General features: G+C 40.5%; 1 protein-coding gene across 3 annotated transcripts in view; it reads left to right on the forward strand.

Moving 5' to 3' along the window:
- Window positions 1-25142, forward strand: part of SORCS1 (sortilin related VPS10 domain containing receptor 1) — a 608036-nt gene that overhangs the window by 457550 nt on the left and 125344 nt on the right. For all 3 annotated transcript variants that reach the window (XM_017851824.1, XM_017851825.1, XM_017851826.1), the window contains exons 7-9: window positions 9701-9819; window positions 12397-12486; window positions 20022-20201. In XM_017851824.1, coding sequence (XP_017707313.1) covers window positions 9701-9819; window positions 12397-12486; window positions 20022-20201 — 389 coding nt within the window. The remainder of the gene's footprint in view (window positions 1-9700; window positions 9820-12396; window positions 12487-20021; window positions 20202-25142) is intronic.

The raw sequence follows: 25142 nt of genomic DNA on the forward strand, positions 1-25142 counted from the left end.
AAAGAGAAAGAAGAGAAAAAAAGAAATAGAAATTGTTGATTGAATGTGTCCACGTGTCTTAGAGGCAGTGTCTCTCTGTTCTGAAATTAATCTTATAGCATGTAGACACATCTAAATAAATGTGCATACCCTCTCCCCTCTCTCGCCCTTCCAAAAATAAAAATAAAACACCTGGAGAAGAAACTGGAAACTATGCTTTCTCTTCTCCATGGAACCTATACAGTTTCATTTCTTCCTGCCCGCTTTCCACTTTCATTCCTGCTTGCTTGCTTCTTTTTTTCCTACTTTTTATCCTTTTCTCTCTGTCTCTCTTTAACTCCTTCCCTTGGCCCCTACTATCTTTGTAAACTTAATTTGGAAAGTTATGTGATATGCTTCTCAGTTCTCCATGATTGAGTGTGACCTTGTGTATAATTTTCTGTCTTTATCCAACTAAACTAGGTTCTAGTGTGGGTTTCCAGTAGGACTTCCTTGCAAAACACACAGCCAGTGTTCCCCAAACACATCTCTCATTCTCTCATGCCTCTGTGCTCCTGCTCAGTGCTCCTTCTTTCTTGAATGATGAGTTATCCTTGTCATCATTCCAGGCAGCCTTCTAGGCTTTCCCTCAGCTCTTCCATAATGTCACCATCCCTGACAAAAGTAATTCCCTCTATAACATAGACTGAATAGTAAAATAGTCTCTAGCCTAACGAGGACTAAATAGGCCATGGAGGAATAACAAGTCCACAGCTCTGTGTGATACAAAGTGAAATAAATTCAGAGTCACAGGAAGAGTTTCTAGCACAGAGCAAAACATCTGTGCAGAGGTAGGAGGACTGAATGTCTCACCAGCAAGCCCATAGCACTTCCATTCCTCCTAGGATGCACTCACCATGCTACACTGTAATTGGACAGTGAACTTTCTGTATTTATATTATCAGATTGGTGCAAAGGTAATTGAGGTTTTTGGCAATTACCACAGTTACTCTTTGCACCAACCTAATAGTATGCTTTTCGTTTTCTCTCTCATGTTCCCAGTTTTTAGTTTCACGCTTGGCTAAATTTTATGATCCCAGAATTTTCCCTGTAGTAGTCATGGCCTCCTGAATGCCTAAAGGCCAACAATAAAATACAATATTTAGTCAATTACACTGGTCCCAAATCAAGAAATTTCATAGAAGAAAGCAATGCTAAATCACAAACTCATCATGCCAATCTAGAACATCTGATGTCAGTTTATAATTTTTACAGAAGTATCTTGTCCTCTGTGTAGACTTTCTGGAGCCAAGACTAGAATCTCACTTTTGACATTCTCAATTTCTACCTGGTACATGTGACAGAGGGCACTAGAATAATGATAGGAATTAAATGTATATGAACAGCAGTGTGCTGACTTGTGTGTGTGTGTGAGATGAGTGAGTACATTTAATACAAAAGTTTCAAAACAAGTAATAGAGCCGTAGAACAAAAGGAAAAGTTATATGCCCTTGTATGGGCTTTAAAATCTGTTCTGCTTTGAAACAGATTGCTTAAATTACTGATTTAAATTGTTTCCAAGTGGAAACAATGAGGAATAGGTGAGTTTTAAAGTGCTTATGCTTGCCTACATCGTTTCTAGCTTTGTTTATAATTAAACTTCTGCAATATTAGGGAAAATTAAAGTATTTGGTGCTAAATAAATATGTGTTGAATGATAGAATGGATGGATAGAGTCCCAGAGATCTGTAATATATTTTTTTGCTCTGTTGGTCAGGCTGGTCTCGAACTCCTGGTCTCGAGCACCTGCCTCGGCCTCCCAAAGTTTGGGGATTACAAGTGTGAACCACTGAGCCCAGCGTGGATTTTAAACAAAGTTTAAGAGAGAAAAAGTCATGTGATCCACTTAGCACAGTTCCTGACCCTGAGGAAAGGTTGCTCTGGTTATTTTGGAGGTTAATGCTGCCGCTGCTGTTATCAATGACATTCCGGGGATGGAAAGGTTTGTCTAAGCCTCAGGAAAAACTTCACAGAAGAAGGTCCAGGAAGTATTTGGACTGAGTAACAGGAAAGGAAAAGAGTTGAAACCAGCAGAACTCTCTGAATGAACATAGGGAGTCAGCCAGGAATAAGCGTGCCGTTTAGAAATAGCAGAAGCCCGCAAGACACAGACTTGCCAGCAACATCTCAGAGCTTTGTTTTGTTTTGGCAGCAGTGGGAAGGAAACAGGTTTCAGTGGATAATTTATGGTAAAGATTTGTTGGATCTTAAAGTCATAGTCTGATTTTTAGCATCCTTTTTGTTTCTAAGCTTCTAATAACTCTCATTGTGGAAAGAAATAGTCTAAAACCTAGCTTGGTCAATGACCTTCTCAGAGTCACATGCCATGCTGGAGATGGAACTAGGACCCAGAAGATCCCTCCAACAGGAAGACGGAACACCTGCCATACCCACTGATTGGCCCTGTGTATTGGGTGCAGAGGTGACTGCCACATTCTCCTTGTAACCCTACTTATTTTGCAGTGCTGTCTGCTAACTGCTACCACACACTGTACTCCCTATGCAGAAGATTTGTGTTTGGATTAATTATTATACAAGGAGAATATTTTTTCATGGTGTTTTTAAAAACATACTTAAAAGAAAAAAATCTTTAACCCAAACAAAAATTGAATATAAAAAGAAAGAAGTGGCCGGGTGTGGTGGCTCACTCCTGTAATCCCAGGAGGCCAAGGCAGATGAATCACGAGGTCAGGAGTTCGAGACCAGCCTGACCAACGTGGTGAAACCCCATCTCTACTAGAAATACAAAAATTAGCTGGCCATGGTGGCATGCACCTGTAGTCCCAGCTACTTGGGAGGCTGGGGCAGGAGAATCGCTTGAACTCAGGGGGTTGCAGTGACCCGAGGTCGCTGCCACTGTATTCCAGCCTGGGTGACAGAGTGAGACTCTGTCAAGAAAGGAAAGGAAAGGAGGGGAAGGCAGGGGAGGGTAGGGGAGGGGAGATGAGAGGAGAGGAGCTGCCTCAGGTAGAAATATCCTTAGTACTTTACAGGTGGTTAGCTTGAGACACAGTGAGCAGTATTGGTGATTGAAGAGAGAGGACTTAAATACCAACTACAGCTACTATTATGTGAGTTCAGTCTAACCTGGCACTAGACTCAACACATTTCAGGACTAAGGTAATCAAATGTCATAACTTCTGGCAAGATGGATATTGTTTATTCCCATTTTGTAGATCAGAGTTTGGAGACGTGGAGTGATTTACTAAGCTAGCAGGCCTTGAGCCTGCATTTAAACCTCTGATCCTCTGTTCAAAGCCTACCTTTTAAAAAGCAGCATCCCTTTTCTAGAACAGCACAGGTTTTGGGTGGATGGGGATTGCATTATTCTAAGCAGCAGCTGTTGCGGAGAGTGAAGATGCTTGAAAAGAACAGCACAGTGTCCTAATTACCTATGGCGAGGAAAACATCTGTGTAGGAAAAGTAATGAAATTAATTCTAATGTCTAGCAGTTGCATGCATTAATTGACATTAATTAATGCCAAATTACAAGATACTTCCTATGGAATCACATCATACACTCACCAGAATTGAATATGGAAAGAGTTCATCATACTTAATGCTATTACAGCAAGCCCCAAGGGGAATAAGAGTGATTGGTCCCTCATTATGAAGTGCAGCCAATTTCTTTCTGTTTCCATTAGGAGGAGAAAGGGAACAAACCAGGAACACTTTACCACGGGCAGACTGTTCAAAATGGATCATTTCCCCTTCAGCTTGCAAATTTCACTTTGAGCCACTCAGAGCAAGAAGTGGCTTGAAGACCTCTTCCGGGGCTTTTCTTGTGTCCCTACTTTTACACTTGGTAATTCTCAGACCAAAGGTAGGCTTATTGCACAGCTCAACAGCAGTATGTGGCAGGGGAAGTAGAGGAAGAACAAGCAGAGAGAGACAGCTGATCTCACAAGCCCATCTTGACTCCCCTCTCCCCTACTTGCACGGCTATAGAGGGGCTGGACTAAGGATTTGTTGTACAGATTGCCAACTCTTTCACATTAGTGCCTCTCCACTGTTGTTGACATCACATATATATCTTTCATTCATTTTTCCTGTGCAGACATACATTTATAGATATCTATATATACAACCTGCAAAAAAACCTCAGGTCCATAATGCACATATTTTGGTAACCTACTTTTTAAAAACTTTTATTTTGGAATAATTTTAGATACACAGAATACATGTACTTTATACCCAGCTTCCTCTAATGTTAACATTTTATGTAACCATGGTATATTTTTCAAAGCTAGGAAATTAACATTGGAATAATATTACTAATTAGTAACCTACTTCTATAATATAAAAGATATTAAGCATTTCCTCATAAAAGCAATATTTTAATAGCAAACTCTAAATGTTCCATAGTTTATTAAGTTCTTTTTCTATTGTTGACCATTATGTTTTCTCCAAAATTTTTTATTATAAATAACACTAATAAATATCTTAGTTGTTAAATCTTTACATTGATCTTTGACTTTTTCCTTACATAGAATTCTCAGAAATAAACTCTAGATCAAAGGTATCTCTTTTTTTTTTTTTTTTTTTTTTGGAGACAGAGTTTCACTCTTGTTGCCTGGCTGGAGTGCAGTGCCGTGATCCCAGCTTACTGCAACCTCTACCTCCTGAGTTCAAGTGATTCTGCTGCCTCAGACTCCCAGCCAAGTAGCTGGGATTACAGGCACGTGCCACCATGCCTGGCTAATTATTATGGGGTTTTTTAGTGGAGATGGGGTTTCACTATGTTGGTCAGGCTGGTCCCACATTTGTAAGTATCTTGATTCATATTGCCAAATTACCACTCAAAAATATTCGGGTGTTCTTGTTTTGTATCTAAGGGTATCCGTTTGAACCTTAGATAGAAGCAAGAATATACTTAACAAAGATTGGCCCCAAACTCACTGGAATTTTTCATGTAACATAGTATAGTAGAAATAAACCAGAGTTGGAGTCAGTCTAACCACGTTGCAACCACATACTGCCATTTCTACAAATCACTAATTTTTAGCTTCATTCTCTTTATCTGCAAAATCAGTTGATATACTCTGTAGTGTTGTGAATATTAAATGTACTATAGCTCTGTGAACATGTTTCAGACTGCCTGGCTCATAGATGATTAACAAATGTTAGATTCCATCTTTGTTTTCTCCCTAAAATCCCTTAGATAATAATTTCTATATAGGTGAGTTAGAAACATGAAAGGAGTGTGTTATTATTTTCCATCTTATGTTTGTACAGGGACCTCTGAAGAGGAGATTTAGGTTTTAAGGAAAAGACCCATCAGACATTAATACAAATAAAACAAGAATTGTGTATGCATCAAGTCCTCATTAGGTGTCAGTCTTAGAAGTTCTAGTTGGAAATTGTATTTATAATTAGAAGCTCAAGACCTCCTAATCAAATTCTTATTGTGTTTAGCCATTGTTTTTTGTTCATTATCTCACATAACAAGAGGCACAGAGGTTGGGCAGCTTGAGGCTCAGTACCATCAACAGCTCAATGATGTCATTAGGGAATGGGTACTTTCCATCTAGTTGTCATACTCATTGTATAAGCTTGACTGTAAGACTGGCTCCTTTGGGCAACCAGAAGCCTAGAGCCATTCACATTGAGACACAGTGTTTACAGAGGCAGAAGATCTTCTGCTGTATCTCCTGATATCTCTCAGATTCCCCTTAAAAGCTCTCTCCTCACTTCTCATGTACCAATACTAGGTTTAAATGCCCTCTTCTAAAACAACCAATGGCAAGTGGAGAAGGAAGGCTTGAGTGGGTTTAGAGTGACAACATTCATTCTTGCATATGGGAACTTCTGAGTCACATGGAGAAAAGATGAGCTGACAGATCCAATATTCGATATTTTAGCAAAAGGCAGAGAAAAATGGGTGTTCAGCAACTCACCAAAGTATCTGATTCAGAAATATAACTAGAATATTTAAATTTGGCTTAACTAGTCTTTTTAAGTGTGTTCCCAAAGCTCTCATCATTATGAAAGGTAGCAAAACAGAAAACAGAAGTATTATCATTCTTAATCATAACAACTAACATCTGTATGAGTTTGAGTTTCAAAACATTGAGCATATATGTTATTTTAATTCTTTTTTTTTTTTTTTTTTGAGACGGAGTCTCGCTCTGTCACCCAGGTTGGAGTGCAGTGGCCGGATCTCAGCTCACTACAAGCTCCGCCTCCCGGGTCTACGCCATTCTCCTGCCTCAGCCTCCTGAGTAGCTGGGACTACAGGCGCCCGCCACCTCGCCCAGCTAGTTTTTTTTTTGTATTTTTTAGTAGAGACGGGGTTTCACCGCATTAGCCAGGATGGTTTCGATCTCCTGACCTCGTGATCTGCCCGTCTCGGCCTCCCAAAGTGCTGGGATTACAGGCTTGAGCCACCACGCCTGGCCATGTCATTTTAATTCTTACAGCTAAAGTACAAGATAATTGATATTGGCATCCTCCTTTAATAGATGAAGGAAGCAGTGAAACTGGCCCAGTTGTCCCATAGAACATGATGTTTATGCTTTCTTTTGAATAAACACAGAAATTGATCCTACCAGTCTTCAAACTTGAGAAAGTTACATTTGTTTTATCCAAGTTCTCATCTGAGTTGCTTTATCAGGAAACCAACCATCAGGCCTCCCAGATGTCATCAAGGAACTTAAGCTTACCAGATCACTGCATCTGGACAATAAGACACCAGACCCCTCACCCATCCTGACTGCCTAACTGACAACTTGCTTCCTGTTGACCAGCTCTTCTTCCTTACACCCCCTAATTCCTATTTTCCCACACATGGTTACATTTCTTCTCTGCTATATAAACTCCTAATTTTAGTTTGTCAGGGAGATAGATTTGAGACTGATCTTCCATTTCCTCAGCTGTGGCACCTAATTCAAGTCTTCTTCCTTGGCAATACTCATTGTCTCAATGATTAGCTTTCTGTACCATGAACAGAAAAACCAAGACGGAACATTGGTTAGCATTGCAGTAACAGCAAGGCTCAGGAAGATGAAAGGATTGCCTATGAACTACACAGCTAATAAATAAACCACACCAGAATTCAAGCCCAGTTCTTATTTTCATAAATCTCCATTGTGTCTATGACCCCCAAGCTACATTGTGGAAAACAGAAGTCACTTAAAAGCTGTAAAATGGTCTGGCAGAGTATAAAATTATGAGGTAAAGATTTTGTGTGCTAGAGGGAGGATCGTTCTGGGAAGGGGTGAGTCCCAGAAACTGTCTTTAAAAAGATCCTGTGTTCTGCTCTAATGTGAAATTACAGGAATGCCTGAAAAAGGAGATGAGGAAGGAAGGATAGAGGACTCTATTTTAATTTTGGAGGTGGCTTCACACCAAGACTAGACAGGTTAAAGCGCTTGAAAGCTATCCCCATCTTGGGAAATGGCAGCGGGGTGAAGGAAGATGGTGTGTAAGGCTCTCCATTGTCTCCTGAGAGTTTATCAGAAATCCCATCAGTCATTGGTCAGAGGGAGCAAGAGTGCATGCCGCCCCCTAGTGGCACTCTTTGCAGAATACAGGTACACACAAGTTCCTTAAGTAAAGGTGGTCCTGGACAACTTCGCCTTCCTAGTTTTCTTAAGAGAAATCTTTACTGAATCCTTGTATCTAGCTTATCTGTCTTGACATACTATTCCGCACCTCAATTTCCTGTAAATAATCATCTTCTTATATTTTCATTTAGAAAAGTGGATTTCTGCATAAGTCTCTGATATCTTAAAATCAAACCCACCTACTCATTAAGCATCAAAAACAAGTAAAATAACTTCTTTTTTACAATCAAAAGGATATATTTCAACAAGCGGCATGTTCCAACAAATATTCATTTATTGGCTACTGTGTGCCGGCAACAGTATTAGGAGCTGGTGGGCACAACAGTGAATAACAGCAACAACCAAAACACAAAAGGCATTTGTCTTTATGGAGATGACATTCTAATGGGAGCAGGGCTCAGTAAGAAAGAAATAGCAAGGTGATTTTATATTGTGATAAATTCCATAGAGAGAATTAATGGGATGGTGCGTGATAAAGAATAATCATGGAAGATCCTCAGATGTAGCAGTGAGCTAGCTGAAATCTAGAACCTGCTTTGAGAACAGCCTGGGGAGAAGCATTTTAGGCAGAGGGAATACAAATAAAGAGTCTTTAAAGTGGTAGAAGGTTTGGCCAACTTCCTGAACATAAAGTAGGGTGGATTAGAAGAATTACAGAGAGAGAAGAAGAGATTAGCATGGTGAGAAGTAGGGGAGGTTGGAGGGTTGGCGTGGTGGGTAATGGAGAGTTTGAATTTATTCTCAATGCAATGAGGCAAAAGGCGTTTTACGTAAGGGAGTAACATAATCTGATTAGATAGAGACCAGGATAGTGTGCTCAAAAAACAGGAATAGCCTCCCTCATAAAATATATTTCCAGCAATGGATATCAAACTGATGTAAGAGTTCTCATTACTGATATTGTATTTATCATCAGACGATCAGGTGAGATCCAGGGTCTCAATCGATCCAATTGTAAAAACAAAGTCTTGACTCAAGGAACTCCTCCCAATTCAGTTTTGCTTTTTTTTTTCTTTTTTTGAGACGGACTCTTACTCTGTCATCCAGGCTGGAGTGCAGTGGCGTGATCTTGGCCCACTGCAACCTCCGCCCCCTGGGTTAAAGTGATTCTTTTGCCTCAGCTTCCCAAGTAGCTGGGATTACAGGCGCCTGTCACCGCGCCCAGCTGATTTTTGTATTTTTAGTAGAAACGGGGTTTCACCGTCTTGACCAGGCATTGTGAGCTTCAGATCTCATGATCCGCCTGCTTTGGCCTCCCAAAGTGCTGGGATTATAGGCATGAGCCACAGTGCCCAGCTCTGTTTTACTTCGAATGAATTATGAAAGAAAAACCCTTATCTTAACCTAGAATCTTATAACAACATCATTTTTATCATTAGATGATGAATGATTAGATGTATGTGTGTTTTCCTGTTTGTCAAAGATCAAAGTGTGAAGGTGAAACCTACTAATGAGAAAAAATTGACCATGAAATCGCAAGTATTATTGCCAGTTTTTTGAAAATATTTTCATTTGGGTTTGGGAGGGAAAAAAACAATTAGCAAGAATTTAGTATTCTAGGATATCAAGACTTGATGGAAGCACCAGGAGATGTTGTAGGTAGTATTGAGAACAAGTGAGTAAAATAATAATGATAATAATTTAAATAGTAATAGCAATGACAACGTATTTAACAAAGATTGTGAGACTTGTTTAGAGAATTGGAAATGGTGGCAGGGCGCGGTGGCTCACGCCTGTAATTCCAGCACTTTGGGAGGCCAAGGCAGGTGGATTCGAGGTCAGGAGATCAAGACCATCCTGGCTAACACAGTGAAACCCCGTCTCTACTAAAAATACAAAAAATTCGCCAGGCATGGTGGTGGTAGCCTGTAATCCCAGCTACTCGGGAGGCTGAGGCAGGAGAATGGTGTGAATCCGGGAGGCAGAGCTTGCAGTGAGCCGAGATGGTGCCACTGCACTCCAGCCTGGGCGACAGAGCGAGACTCCGTCTCAAAAGAAAAAAAAAAAAAAAAGAATTGGAAATGGTAAGGGAAATAGCAAACGTCCACCCTGACTCTAAAGCTCTATCTGTATATCCCCTTTAACCCCATATTTTTTATTTATTTATTTATTTTCAGATTCACATTATCTAACTTGCCGAATGCAGAACTGTACAGAGGCCAACAGGAATCAACCTTTTCCAGGCTACATTGACCCAGACTCTTTGATTGTTCAGGATCATTACGTGTTTGTTCAGGTATGAAAAATCCACTTCTGTTGATTGTCTCAGAAACCTTTATTTTCCTTGTTTCTGTCCCTATTGCAGTCCCTTTTGCCTGCTTTACACTCCATTAAGAGTCAAAAAGAGAGGAAGGGAGGGAGGGAAGGAGGTAGGGAGAGAGGGGAAAATCACTATCTTTTCAACAAAAGGATAATTACTGAGTGTGGAATCTTCTATACTAACAGAATAGTAATGAGTTTCTTTGGGCTATGTCCGAAGGATCTTATCCTTATGGGGTCATGAAGGCATCACAGAGAGGAGTGAGATTGTCTCTAGGATGATGCACAGTATGATCTGTCCCCCACACGTGCATTCCAAAGAAACTTCCAGTTATCGAAGGGACTGAACAAATATGTCAGTCTCTTTCTATCTGGGGAAGGGTCAGCCAATCAGCCCCCTCCCCAATACCCACTTTAAAAGTGGAGAAGCAGGAATGGGAAGGGAAGCTGTGGGGTGGCTGGAAATAGTGGGAGGCAGAGGCCAGGGGGAGAGTAATCAGCTTTTATTGTCATGCACCAACTGTGATTAGAATAAAGACACTTCAGAGCAGATGTATTCAGCCAGGTTTTTCACCCCCAAGAGAGTGGAGAACAGTTTAAGAAGCTGAAGTTTCCTGAGTTGTTAGTAGAGACAAGAAGCAAATATGCTGCACTGCTTTTCAGCATTCAAGGAGAAATTTAAGCTTGTTTGGACAATGCATTTAAAAACTTAGTTACCGCCTTCCATGTTAAAAATGACAAAGGTACAATTACAAAATAGCTTATATGTATATATAAAATTATACATAAAGACCCATTCTAGACAGTATTACATTTATTTCGACAAGAAATTGGAATTTAGAATATTTGATTACATGCTTCGAGGAAGCCATTTGTTTAAGTGCCCATTGGCCTGTGTACTTTTAAAATGTTTCACATGTGATCTCACACAGACACACACACACACACACCCCATTTCTTTATTCTTCAGGAAAATTAGTAATTAATACTCAGACAATTTCAGCATCAAGTTGTCAAGGGACATTCGAATAGTTACACGTATTGGTTCTGTCTATAATAATTCATTTCCGTATCAGTGCCGCTCCCAGGAACCTTTTCTGGTTTCTAATAACAGTTTGTGGTCCACATCTATGACTTACAAATGAGAATCAATTCTGCATTTGGAATTTCATACAGTCTTTACCTATGCCACCATGAACATCCTGTAGCCCCTCACTAGACCTAAGAGGTGATCTGGCCACATGACAGTGAAGATGATAACTTTCCAAGTCAGATTCCTAATGTGATGAACATGCACATTTGTCGACCTTCAGGGTATGCAAACTCCAGCTGTCATTGAAACTCCAGGCATTTAAAGAGTTTGAGGGTGGCTGCGAAGGAGCGAGAGAGACTGGTGGTGGTGCCCTTGACACTGTGCCCTGCAGGTTGCTCATATGCTGGGCTGGAGACCACACCCCTTCCTGCCCTCTCTCACACCCACCAGGATTCATTGAGCTACATGCTTTGGACAAAATTGGAGGGAAGCTAGCTCTGGTGGCCCTTGCTTTTAGTCTCAGTTCCTGGGGAGGACTGCTTGAGCCCAGGAGTTGAAGGGTGCAGTGAGCTATGATTGTGCCACTGCATTCTAGCCCTGGGCAATTCAGTGAGATTTAGCTTTAAAAAAATTTTAAAAAGGCTGGGTGCAGTGGCTCATGCCTGTAATCCCAGCACTTTGGGAGGCCAAGGTGGGTTGATCACCTGAGGTCAGGAGTTCGAGACCAGCTTGGGCAACATGGTGAAACCCTCCATCTCTACTAAAAGAATACAAACATAGCCGGGTGTGGTGGCAAGGGCTTGTAATCAATCCCAGATACTCAGGAGGCTGAGGCAGGAGAATCACTTGAACCTGGGAGGTGAAGGTTGCAGTGAACTGAGATGGTGCCATTGCACTCCAGCCTGGGTAACAGCAGTGAAACTTCATCTCAAAAAATAAAATAAAATAAAATAAATTAAATGAAGAATCCTACGTTGAATTTGGACAACAATCCTAGCCTGGTTTTCTGTCTGATATGCCAGCACTCCTGTCTGTGCCACGTGCCCATAATCATCAGTGTAACACCATCAAACTGGAATTCAGTGCCCAGAAATGTGAGCCTCCAGCTCTGCCACTGTTTGACTTGGGCCATTTCATTCTGATATGGCACAGGGACCTACCTACTTGTAGGGTCATAGACTTGGGTCTAGAGACCTGGGCTGGTGATGGCAATCAGCCAGTGTACCCCAAGGTTACTATCATTTGAAAAAAATAACTTAAAATGTTTTCTGGCATCTGAGCCACAGTGCAAATTTAAGAATTGCATTTTTGTCCAGTAGGTTCAGTTTGGGCCTCTGACCAGCTCACATACTCTTTGTAAGTTGTGTTTGAACTGAATGCCAATTCTTTACACGTGTCTGCAATAGACATTAATGCCATTTGTTGTATTGGAAGCTACCTCCTTCCATTCAGGTCGCTGTTCTGTGACCTGTGTCTGTCATCGTAGCTTGAGCTTCTTACAATCTTGTTTTTATGATCCAGCTGACATCAGGAGGGCGGCCACATTACTACGTGTCTTACCGAAGGAATGCATTTGCCCAAATGAAGCTTCCGAAATATGCTTTGCCCAAGGTATGGCCTAGATCACTTTCTTCATTTCACTCTTGACCCTCATTCACAGAAGCCAGCCTCCATCCCTTTCCCAAGGACTCTTTCAACCTCTCATAGTCATGTTTTATTTACGTCTCTCATCTCTGTTTCCCAAGTTTGCTCTGCCTTACTGTCTTTTCGATCATTCTTATTACCTTCTCTTGTTTCCTCCCTCCCTTCCTTTCTCTCTTTTTTCTTTTTTCTTTTCTCTTCTCTTCTCTTTTTCTTTCTTTCCTTGTTTCCTTTCTCGTTCTTTCTTTTCTTTCATCTTTCTCCTTTTCTCTTTCTTTTTCTCTCTTTCTTTCATCTTACTTTCTCTTTTTCTCTTCTCTCTCTGTCTCTCTGGGATTGTTGCTATAGGAGCATTCATATGAATTTTAATAATTGATTTGATTTTCAGTAGTAAAGATTTTCAAGCCATATGTATTGGTTTTCTACCAAGACAGAAAATATTTTTTGGATGTGTTATGTATCAGTGCAACAGCTGCGATCCATTTCTATCTGGTTTGATTATCACTTGTTTACTGAGCGGCGATGCTGTGACGTGGCACCAGCCTTTGCTTTCTCTCTCAGCCAATCAACTCTCTGTAAACTTATGAGACTGGTTGTCTTTAGAGTTCTGAGGCGCAGCTAATTTTTTAGACTTCCCCAAAGGCATACCCTTTGGAAAACAGAGACAAGCAAAAGTTAAAGACCCTCAACTGTTGACATCCCCAGGCTGTCTTTCCAGAAGTGCTGAAGAACTGCGTTAATATGGAGCGCCACCTAGTGGAGGTCAAACTGACTTGGGCGCTCAGAGCTGTGTGTTCGCGATCTTGCTGCCATTGTGATGTATTTGAAGTGACTAGGAACTGTAAATGTATTGTGCCTTAATCTTAGAGCAAGGGAGATGTATGTGGCTATAAGAAAGGTATTCTGCAGGTTTAAATAGAGTTATAGCTCAACTTGGAAGACTTTGGGTTGCCCAAAGAACATATATAACTTTTTTTTTTTTTTAATTGAGTTTCCATGCCTCTTTCTCTTATATTTTCATCCGTGACTTTGTAGTATGTTGACTTGAACCAACACCAGATAGCTGCCCAGGAAGTCATATAATAGACATAACACAAGGGCACAGCAGACTTCCTCTCCCAGGAGAGCCAGTAGTAACAGATTGTTCTGGCTTCTCCAGGCTGAATTCTCTCTCTTGGCTATGACTCTTCCCTAACCCTAACATAGTGAAAGGTGGGCTGTAAGCCTCAGTCCATTAGAGGTAATAACACACATTGAGTTGCACTATTAACTCCAAAGAACTATAGCTATGCTTGTAGTTGTTATTTTCAGCTGCTGAGAGATTAATGACTGTGGTAATTATCCGGAACTGTATGTATGTCTGTGTCTGGATACATTTAAGTTCTTGTTCTTGATTTGGCTTAAGTGGTTTTTTTTTTTCCCAATAAAACACGAATTTACAACATTGAAGTTGTGCCTTTGATAAGAATTGGATAACATCACTATGTAAAAGGAAAACTGAGTGTTGTTCAAATTACCCCTGATAATCTCTTAGGAAGGTTTGTCAGAGAAATGAACATGTTAACTCAATAAATACAACAGAGCCGGGTTTTCTTTTTTCTTTTCCTCTTGAGCATCTTTTCCTCATTGAGATAAATTGTTGTTTCTTTGATTGACTAATAAATGAAGTAGTTGACTTGCAGGATTTGCACCTTAAAAAAAAGAATTATCCTCAATGCAATGACATGCTGCTGTTGTTCAAGAGGGATGTGGAAATGGAGACCATATCCTCATCTTATGTGCACTCTTGGGAATAAACTGTTTTTTGTTTGTTTGTTTGTTTGTTTTGAGACGGAATCTCGCAGTGTCACCCAGGCTGGAGTGCAGTGGCATAATCTTGGCTCACTGCAACCTCTGCCTCCTGGCTTCAAGCGATTCTCCTGCCTCAGCCTCCCAAGTAACTGGAACTACAGGCGCGTGCCACCAAGCCTGGCTAATTTTTGTATTTTTAGTAGAGAAAGGGTTTCGCCATATTGATCAGGCTGGTCTTGAACTCCTGACCTTGTGATCCACCTGCCTCAGCCTACCAAAGTGCTGGGATTACAGGTGTGAGCCACCGCGCCCAGCCGGGTATAAACTCTTTAAGTGACATAAGTTTCGGTCGAAATCAAATGCTATTTGTAGCATAACTGAGGCTAGAACTCAAGTCTCCTGACTCTCAAGGTAGTGTGTATATATATATATATATTTTGAGACGGAGTCTCGCTCTGTTGCCCAGGCTGGAGTGCAGTGGCCGGATCTCGGCTCACTGCAAGCTCCGCCTCCCGGGTTCACGCCATTCTCCTGCCTCAGCCTCCCGAGGAGCTGGGACTACAGGCGCCCGCCACCTCGCCCGGCTAATTTTTTTTTCTATTTTTTTTTTTTTTTTTTTTGGTAGAGACGGGGTTTCACCGTGTTAGCCAGGATGGTCTCGATCTCCTGACCTCGTGATCCACCCGTCTCGGCCTCCCAAAGTGCTGGGATTACAGGCGTGAGCCACTGCGCCCGGCCGGTAGTATATTTTTTATATTATACTTTCTTACCTTGAAGGTAAATTAATAGCTTCTGTTATTAAAACATAGCATCATCACGTCCTCAAAATTCCATATACTGTCAGGGGCATTAAGAAGAAAATCCCATTGACTTAAGGAGCCCTAGAAATCATACTTTAAAATCAAAGAAACGTTTGTAGAGTCATTGCTGGAGGTTGGGGAAACAGATACTTTGCATTGCTTGTTCATAGCCATCTCACAGATCATTGCTGACAGTTGCCCCCAGTGGCATCTAGCCAATATGGAAGGAAAACGTTTTACTTTGAACCCGAATTTACATCTGTCTTCTTCCTCCTGTTCTCCCAGAAGATCATGTTCCATTACTCAGTCTCATCTGGGTTCTGAGGGTAGAATTCAGTGAGTAATTTAGCTTGTTACCAGAAAAAATAGGGGCTAGTACAGCAAACGAATGTATTATTTGATCCAGATGGGTATTAATTATTTAAGGCAATGAGATTCTTTATTATAATCCCATTATACCTTCAAAAAGAAACCCCAGCTTGGGTGGAGTGGTCTGCGACAAAGGTGCATGTATTTTATGGCCTTCTGTCAGAGTCAGGGCTGGTGCAACTGGAAATGAACAGAGCTTCATGCCGACCAAAGGAATCGAGACAAACCAGCAATTTTATGCTCAATTTTCTTTAATCACCCACTACCATTGTATCAGCTCCTGAAAGATGATAGTCACCCTGAGCTGTGCTCAAAAAAAAGTTTAATAATATAATAGTAAAGAAAGATGGGGGTAGGGAGATTTTAATATTGCTGCTGGCATTAAGAGCACGTGGCCCTCCAGATAGGCAAACGTAGTGGCAGTCTTCCTTAACTTGCTCGGAACCCATTCTGAGCTACTCAAGTGAGATAAATGAGGCAATACATACGAAAGTGCTTTGAGCATTTTGGAGGACAGATACTCTATAAAAGCAAGGTAATATTATTATTAGTATGGATCTAGTTGTCTCCATGGTGGAAGATCGATGCGGACCAGGATGCAGGTGATATGAAGGCTGCTTGATTTGCAGCAGGAGACCTGGATTAGGGACCCAGATCTGTCACTAACTTGCTTTGAAACCTTGGGCTGGTTTGTCAATGCCTGTTTTCTTTATTTATTTTTTTTAAATAAGGAGCTTAGATTCACAACAATATTTTCTCATGTGTGTTACTTAAAATAAAATGTCCTTAGTAATCCTTCCTGAGAATTTGGCGGTGTGGTCAAATATGTCTAAAAAAAGAAATAAACTCCATTCTGTGTTTCTTGCCTAGAGAGTAACAGTAGCTCGCTGGTATATTGAAGGTTTAGAATGTCCAATGAGCAAGAAAGCTCTTTAATTCACCATTAATTAAAATGTTTTACCATTTTAAAATAGTAAAACATTTTTCAAGTTTTCTAAACTTGAAACTTGAAAGTTTTCAAGTCTACTAAAATCCTAACAACATTGTTGTTCTACGGAACAGACTTTAGAAATGCTTCAATACAAAATCTGTAAGATCACAGTTGCTCTCAAATTCTGTGATTTGGTTAAAGCATTCAACATAAAGTGCCACGTTGGGAGAAAAGCACATTTTCCCAATAGAAACAGGGTTTAGGGAAGGAGAAAAAAGAAGGTATATAAATATTTTAAACTTTTCAATTAAAATGTTTAAGACCAATATCATTTGAAAACATAATTATATGAAACAAACGAAGGATTGAAACTCAGCCCATATCTAGAGATGGCCATTTTAATCTGTTATCATTGTGTGATTAGTTCTCTAAGTGACCTAGAGCACAATATTTGATGCATCTGTGTTTTCCTTTCCACATCTACAAAATAAAGGCTTGGGAGAGGTGACCGGTACAGGTGATGCACTTTACTCTTCTAGCGTAGGATTATTTAATCAAATATCTAGTGTGAGAAACTCAGAGGTTCACCAGTGCAGAAATTCACTGTAAATCACAGAAGTGGGGATTAGCTATGAGGTCAGGTGACTGTTGAAATATTTTAAGTTGGCTTCAGGGATTCTGCTGCGTCTTACGGACAAGGAAGGGAAGATGAATTGGGAACAGTTGCTTGATGCTTCTCAATGTCAAGGTAAGGATTTAGGTCTTTGCCCTATAGGATGGAGAGCCATGGAAGGTTTGGTCGTCAATGCAGGAACAGTTCTGGAGCTAATTTCCACAGACAAGTCTCTCTGTTAGAAAGAAACCAAACACTTGGGTGTAGCTTCTCCCGGTTCAAAGAATTTTACATTTTATTTTAAACAACAACAAAGACACTTGGGTGAACCACTTCTTCTCATGTATGTAGTTAGGACTTGAGTATTTGCAGTGAACAGAAAGGCCAAATGAACCTGGATTAATCAACAAAAGGGATGTAAGGGCTCACTTAACTGAGAGTAGCTAACATACCTAGAGCATCTGTTAAGTGCCAGACACTATTAGAAGTGCTTAACACTTATTCATGGATTTCATCCTCACCACTCCATGGGGAACCTCCTATCCTTGTCTCTATTTTGCAGGTTGAAATTATGAGACACAGAGTGTCCAAGTTCACGTGGCTAAGTTATACAGCCAAGATCTGAACTCAAGCAGTTTTACTCGAAAGTCCATTCTTCAGTCACTTTGCTAGACTGTCTTCTTTCACTGAAAAGTCTGGCAGTGGGATCAGCTGCTTAAATGTCCACATTTAGGGACCAAAAAATGTCACAGGATTGGGCCATCTCTCTCCATCCTCTGACCCTGTTTTCATAAGGATTGGTTTCATCCTTTACCTCCAAGATATATCTCCAGCAGATGTGGAATTTTCTCTTTTATTCTTACTGCTTACAAACCAATAGTGAGATACTAATTTTGTCTCTCCCTGATGACTCCACAGTCATTCTAGAAACATGTCATATTGACTTTATGTGGGTCACCTGCCCATCAGTTGCTGTTGCCCATCGGTTGCTATTCAGTTGCTGTTGCCAGAGAAATGGAATATTCTGAATGTCAGTTCTAAAAGCTCATTTGTTGTGCTGCTGGTAGAAGAAAGTAGAAAAAAGTTTAGATTAAATATAGAAATATATCTGAGAGGAATGCGGCTGTTTTTCAAAACACATCAATCCTTGCAGTTGGACCTGTGTCTCCTCAAGTTCTGCATCAGATTGAAAATATTAAAAAATATATAATAAAAAGTAATACAAATTAAATAAATGGTACAACTATTTGCATAGCCTTTACATCGTATTAGGTATTGTAAGTAATCCAGAGATAATTTAAAGTGTACAGGAGGATGTGCATACATTACATGTAAATCTTATACCACTTTATATAAGGAATTTCAACTTCTGTGGATTTTGGTATCTGAGGACAGTCGTGGAACCAATCCCCCTGCAGATACCTAGAGAGAGCTGTAATTACCAGGAGAAATGTAAATAGACATTCAATGGATAGAAGCACACATGAAATTAATGGGCAGGATTCATTTTTTGGCCTCTCCAGTTGGGGTTCTCTCTACAAAAGTGTTATCAAACTCGAGTATGTCATATTGAGCCTGAGTAGAGGTGAGGAATATAAAGCCCTTTGGATATGGACTTCTCCCTCTGGGATCGAGTTTACTGTGATAAAGGGTAAAGAGGAGAGGGAATCTTGTGCCTACAGGTCTAGAGCAGAGTCAGAGCTGAAATGCTGCTTGATTGAGAACATGGGCATATATGACAATGAGAAATTTAGGTTAGTAGTTAGGTAGAATTTCCCCGCACTGGAATTGTTAACAGGAAGATTGCCAGATCTCCTAAAGCTTTTCAAAAACAGAGTATGGTACATCTGAAAGATTAGAGTACTAAGCAATGCCAAAAACAAGAATTGTTCTACGTTGTTCTTCTACCTTTGTGGTTATATGCAATCTTTGTTTTTGTTTGTTTTGTTTTGGTTACTTAGCTTTAATTTTGGTTTTGGAAGTTGTTTTATGTCTACTGTCTTCGGCAAAGGGTAAAATGCAGCCAAGAACATATTAACAGACATCCCCTAAAGAAGAAAGCAGGCTTTGGTCTGAGTCAGCAAGCTTCGGACTGTGGTAGCTTCCATTGTTTTTCTCCAGAGTTACGAATGGAGGGAAAAGAATTTGAAACTCCCACCCCGGGGGCATTTGCTCACTGCCTCCATGCTACCTTTGCTTTAATTCTGTCTTCCAGGACCACCAGGGTCTGAAAACATCGTCAGTTATGCAGACTATCTTTTGCCCTTTTTCACTGGAGGATTCCTGCAGAACCTCTCAGTTTAGGTTTTGATAAGCAGCTAAGTCTTTGAACACATTAACATGAGGATTAGTACTTTGGGTTTCTCTGGTGAATATTTTCTTAGGGCTGAGGGTAGAGGAGACTGGCTGGGGGTTGCTGAACCTTAGGGCAGTGCTTTTCAAACTTTAATATGCATGGTAATTATTTAGCAATCTTATTAAAATGCAGATTTTGATTCACCAGGTGAGGCCCAAGGTTCTATGTGTTTAACAAGCTTACAGGTGATGTCCTTGCTGCTGGTCCATGAGCCATGCTGAGAGATGCAGCGTTTGTCTATTTTCTCTCTGTCCCTCCAGCTTTTCCTCATATCTGCCGCATATATGCCTTCTGAGCAAGTATTGTATTTGTGCTTGGCAAAAATATCAGGATGCTTGATTCTCCAAATCATACATATTTAAGAAAGTATTTTTCAAATTATGTAATGAGGCATTTAAAACTGATCTATCAAACATCCCTCCATCCTATTTCTTAATGACCTTACTGCCTAACCCCACAAGTGACAAAGGAAATATATGATTAATGCTTAACTAATTCTTATTTCTCATATATGCAAAACGAAGCTACCTTCTATTAAAGTGCTCATTCTGGTATTCCTTATTTGACGCCACACTCTTTGGATGCCTGCCAGGTGAACATATAAAACTCTTCTTCCCTCTTCACGACCTTGTGTCTTTTTCACAGGACATGCATGTTATCAGCACCGATGAGAATCAGGTGTTCGCAGCCGTCCAAGAATGGAACCAGAATGACACGTACAACCTCTACATCTCAGACACACGTGGTGTCTACTTCACCCTGGCCTTGGAGAATGTCCAGAGCAGCAGAGGCCCGGAGGGCAACGTCATGATCGACCTCTATGAGGTATGTCACGAGGCATACGTGGTCCTAAGTCATAGCAATGCCCAGCTGGCTGATGGAAGCCCCACATGGACTCTTTTCCTGGTCATTTTAATACAGTTCCTTATGTGGCCTCATTTCTCTTGGGAAATGGAGAGATTTGCAGAACATTTTTATTAGTTAATTTACAATCCACAGAACATCTCTGGGAGGGATTCTGGGAGAGATTCTTTTTTGACAAACTCCACAGAACATGAAGGCTTAGCGGACTTGCAGAATGTCTGGGGAGGCAGCCAATTACAGGGTTTGATGAGAGTGGCCTGCATGCGATGTTTGGACATAGTTTTGAAAGGCAGACAGGGCCGTGAGTAAAGGGATGGTGGATGACACTCCCTTGTCTCTCAGAAGAAAGAATGAAGGGGATCAGGTCTCCTGCATCCAGTCAGAAGACGCTTCATTTGGACTTGAAGACCTTTCTGGTTAAAAAAGCTCCCTTGGCTAATGGCGTTTTTCTCACAGGGCCAGAGAGTGAGATAAGATTAACAGGTGTTTGTCTCCTAAATCCAGAAAAATAAAATAAACAGCTACTACAACAAAAACAGAGATTAGCAGACTCTTTGTTTCTCAAGATGGCTAAGATTCAAAAGAAAATCACGTATGTTGGATTAGTTAGCTTTCATGATAAATACCAATGCTTTAATTGCCATTGAAGGCACAGTTAGCTAGAAAGAAAACTGCTGCCTTGGGATGGATTTTAGCCATTCATCAGTCTTATCATGCGCTGTGAAAGATTTATAATAGGTTATAATAAGCCATTTGAAAACATTCAGAATTTGGGAAGTGCAACAATATACCTATATTCTATCTGAAAAAAAAATCTAAAATGGATTCAGATATGTACAGTCTTATAATGACACTATCATTTAGTCAAGAATAAGCACAGTGAGACAAGAGGTTGATTGTCTAAGAAGTAAGCGTATATCTAGTATGAAAGAAGCTAACTTCACTTAAGAAATTTTAACCTGTCATTGTAAACCCTTTCAATGTGTTCTATCTTCCTCCTCCTTCAGAGGTTCTTAGTGATTTTTTTCTAGTATCTAAACTTCTGTGTATGTATGAAAGCATATTAGTAAACTGTATGCCAAAGTTAGAGTCCAGGTATTTGTAATAGAAATTGTGGCAGACTAGCATACGGTCTAGTTTATATGTATATGTTTAGAAAATTCTACTGCAAACTTTTTCATACTTTCACAAGTTTTTCCACTTCTTCTTCTGCCCGTGTTTCAGATAAATACTGTATCATGCATGACAACCTCAAACTGTATTCTAGAAGAAATTTACATATTGTGATGATTTAGTTTCAACTTCATGTTGAATAAAATTTAATTTAGAGTACAGATTTTGGATTTAGGTTGCCTAAGCTTAAATCCTAGCAATGCCACTTGTATGTATTCTTGAGACAAATCCGGTAACTTCTGAGCCACAGTTTTCTTGCTTAAAATATGGAGATAAACATGATACCTAGTAGATGTGATTTTTCTGAGGATTAAATGAATTAATCCTTTCAAAGCACGGAGCACAGTGCTTAAAATACAATAATGCTCAACAAATTATAGATAGCATCATTAATATTATGTTCCAGTGTGTTCAAGCACCACTGCAGTGTTCTACTGTCATAGTTTTAACATCTACCCACATTGTTTAAATGCCCAAAACATTTTTATTATTTCTGATTCCTGCATCTTCCCTTATTGCAATTAGTGCAGCCATATGACATTCTTCATACCAAGTAGTTGTCTTTATTTTTTTTTTTTTCCTTTTGATATGGAGTCTTGCCCTGTCACCCAGGCTGGAGTACAGTGACACGATCTCGGCTCACTGCACCCTCTGCCTCCTGGGTTCAAGCTATTCTCCTGCCTCAGCCTCCTGAGTAGCTGGGACTCCCGCCACCACGCCCAGCTAATTTTTGTATTTTTAGTAGAGACAGGGTTTCACCATATTGGCCAGGCTGGTCTCAAACTCCTGACCTTGTGATCCGCCTGCCTTGGCCTCCCAAAGTGCTGAGATTACAATAGTTGTCTTCTTATAAACAAGTGTAAATTACCACATTTCTTTTTCATTGGTAAATAGACTATAAACAATAGACTATAAACATTTTAACTTGAAGTGTGTTTTGTTGAAATGTCATGCATTTTCTTGCCTTGACTCAACACTAAGCATGCTCTGAGCATTCACTGGCATGAAGTCAAAGCAACTGCCCAAGCTTAATCACCCAGTTTTCTTTCCTGGCCCTCATTCTATCCTTGGTCTCCCAAAAACATGTTCTGACTTTCAGGTTCCATCTTCCCCTTCCTGATTATCCTCTTCCCTCTTTTTGAGTCAACATGGAATTGAGTCTCTGGATAAATTTTGTTTCCTGCCAGAAATGAAAACCATTTTAATTGGTCCCTTGATGACGAAAAAATGACAAGTTTAGACAGGAATGACTTTGCAATGTCTTGTTATTTGCAGCTCTTTTCATGACTAGTTTTCTGAATTCAAACATCAGTAACAGGTATGGAATGAAAAGAGGAAACAAGGCGACCTCTGGACATGCCAAACATTGCTTTGTTAATCTTGTGCTTCCCCTTTGTGCCTCTCTTGCAGTTGACTATCTGTAGGGAAACTGCGGGCTCTTATTATCATCATTTTGAGCAGTGGTATGACTGTATTGTGTAAAGATGCTCTGCATCCTGGGGCTGGGAGAGAGGAGTCTTTGTTTTATTAGCCTGACAGTTCACAGAAACTTGAATTGAAATTGATGTGATCAGAATGGCAGTGCCGTATCTGCTGATTACCTAGATAGAAAGAATATTGGCTGACACGGAGCCTGGCACAAATGTTCCCTTAAATCTGATTGTTCTGGCTAGCAGGAAGCTGAAAGCCATCCAGCATGAATTTCCCAGTAGAATTGTAATGAATGGTGAGAGCTTAGAGATAAATGAGAAGTAAGAAAATCCATAAATGAATTACTAAGGAGTGAAGATGAGCAACACATGAGGTGGGGGTTACAGAGATAGCATACATGAAGTGCATGTCTGCTCACATTTGGGGTGACTGAGGAGGATGGCCTTTGTTCTTTGTTTGCGTCTGCATGCCAATTATGTGCTGTTCCTGCATTTGTGAGCTCTTCAGGCTATTTTAGCAGAGGTGAACTGCATAATGTATAAACATGTAGATGGGTCTGTGCGTCACGCATGTGCACTGCCGATGGGTCTTTGTAAAAAATGCAGAAGGGAGCACTGTGCTCATTAAAATGAAGCATTTTGTTTGCACACACGTTGGAACCTGGATACAGATTCTGTGTTCGCTACCCTAGAACTATGGAATGAGTATATGGAATGAGAGAGAGAAATGCTAGAGACAAAGTGTTGGGGGTACAGCCTTATAGGGTTTAGTTATTGAAATACCAGAATTTTCCATCAGTGTGAATTGGACTCCATTCAAGAGAGCCAAGAAATAAGAGACAAGAAAGTTGGCCTCAGAGCAAAAATACTAGAAATGGATTTTGTTGATATTAATAATGTCTAATATTTTGGGCCACTTTGTGCCAGGCATGGTGTAAAGAACCTTCCATAACAATCTCATTCAATGCATACATTCACTTTATGATGTAGGAACTGTTGTCACTTTCACTTCAAATATAAGTAAATGGAGGCAGAGAGAATACAGCAACTTTTGCAAGACCCCAAAGATGGTAAGTGGCAGAGTTAGGACCTAAACCCTAGAGTATGCAAACTCTCAACTATAGACTGTCATGTTTTCCCTGAAGGATCCGCATCTGGGCTCGTATTTGGTTGTGAAGGAGTGATAGCATTAAGACTGAAGAACATAGAAGGGCAGGGTAAATAGAGTTAGACTTTGCATACCAGTGGAAAACAGAAGACTGGAAGAAGAAAATGATAAAAGTCAATGTAAAGAGAATCAGAAGTTTGATTGCCTGAGACCAATCTATGCAGCGCCTTTAGTACCAAGTGCTGAGTTACAGCTAAGTTCAGGCCATATTGACACATGGCTCTCAGTCTTGTCGGGTGGATGTATTTGTGTAAGAAAAGCCTGGAAACAAGTGTCCTAAAACTCCATCACACCTGAATAGAATGAATGTTCCAGTGGCATCGTGTGGGTTGGGGAACAGAAGACTGCATGTCTGATGGTGGCCAGAGCAAAAGAAATGTGCTGAGTGTATCTGAGAAGAGTAATGCCTGATGTATTTGTGTAGTGTGGATGATGTGAGGGAGCCTGACAGGTTTGCATGACACCTTCACTCCTTTGGGAAGGGAATATTAATTAATGATGATGAAGAGCACTTTGGCTTAATAGACAATGACAGTTCACCCCAGCTGAGTGCAAAGGGTTGTGTTGGGAGTGAAGCCACTTGGCTGACAAATTCAGAATACACAAGAATGTGTGCATACATGAGTGAGCCCTGGTGGGTGTCATGAAGGACAGCCAGTGACCAGGGCATGTTCTGTTACACACAATATCTTCTGTACATCATGAGTATCCTCTCTTTAAAAGAGAAAACTCAACGGTTATGATAATATAGCGTACACCTTGATTTCTTGGAGAAAGACTGCCTCTTACAATCTAGGTTAGGAGGTAGGGAAGAAAAATGCTCTCCTATTGAAGATACATTTATTACAGGATGTTGAATGTACTATTGGCCAGGTACAGTGGCTCACACCTGTAATCCCAGCACTTTAGGAGGCGGAGGCAGAAGGATCACCGGAGGCTAAGAGTTTGAGACCAGCCTGGTCAACATGGCAGAAACCCTGTCTCTACTAAAAATACAGAAAATAGCTGAGTGTGGTGAAGTCCCAGCTACTTGGGAGGCTGAGGCAGGAGAATCACTTGAACCCTTGAGGTGGAGGTTCCAGTGAGCCGAGATGGTGCCAGCCTGGGCAACAGAGCAAGACTCCTCCTCCA

This window comes from Rhinopithecus bieti, unplaced genomic scaffold (genome assembly GCF_001698545.2).
Source record: "Rhinopithecus bieti isolate Rb0 unplaced genomic scaffold, ASM169854v2 scaffold_31787, whole genome shotgun sequence".
Classification (NCBI taxonomy): domain Eukaryota; kingdom Metazoa; phylum Chordata; class Mammalia; order Primates; family Cercopithecidae; genus Rhinopithecus; species Rhinopithecus bieti.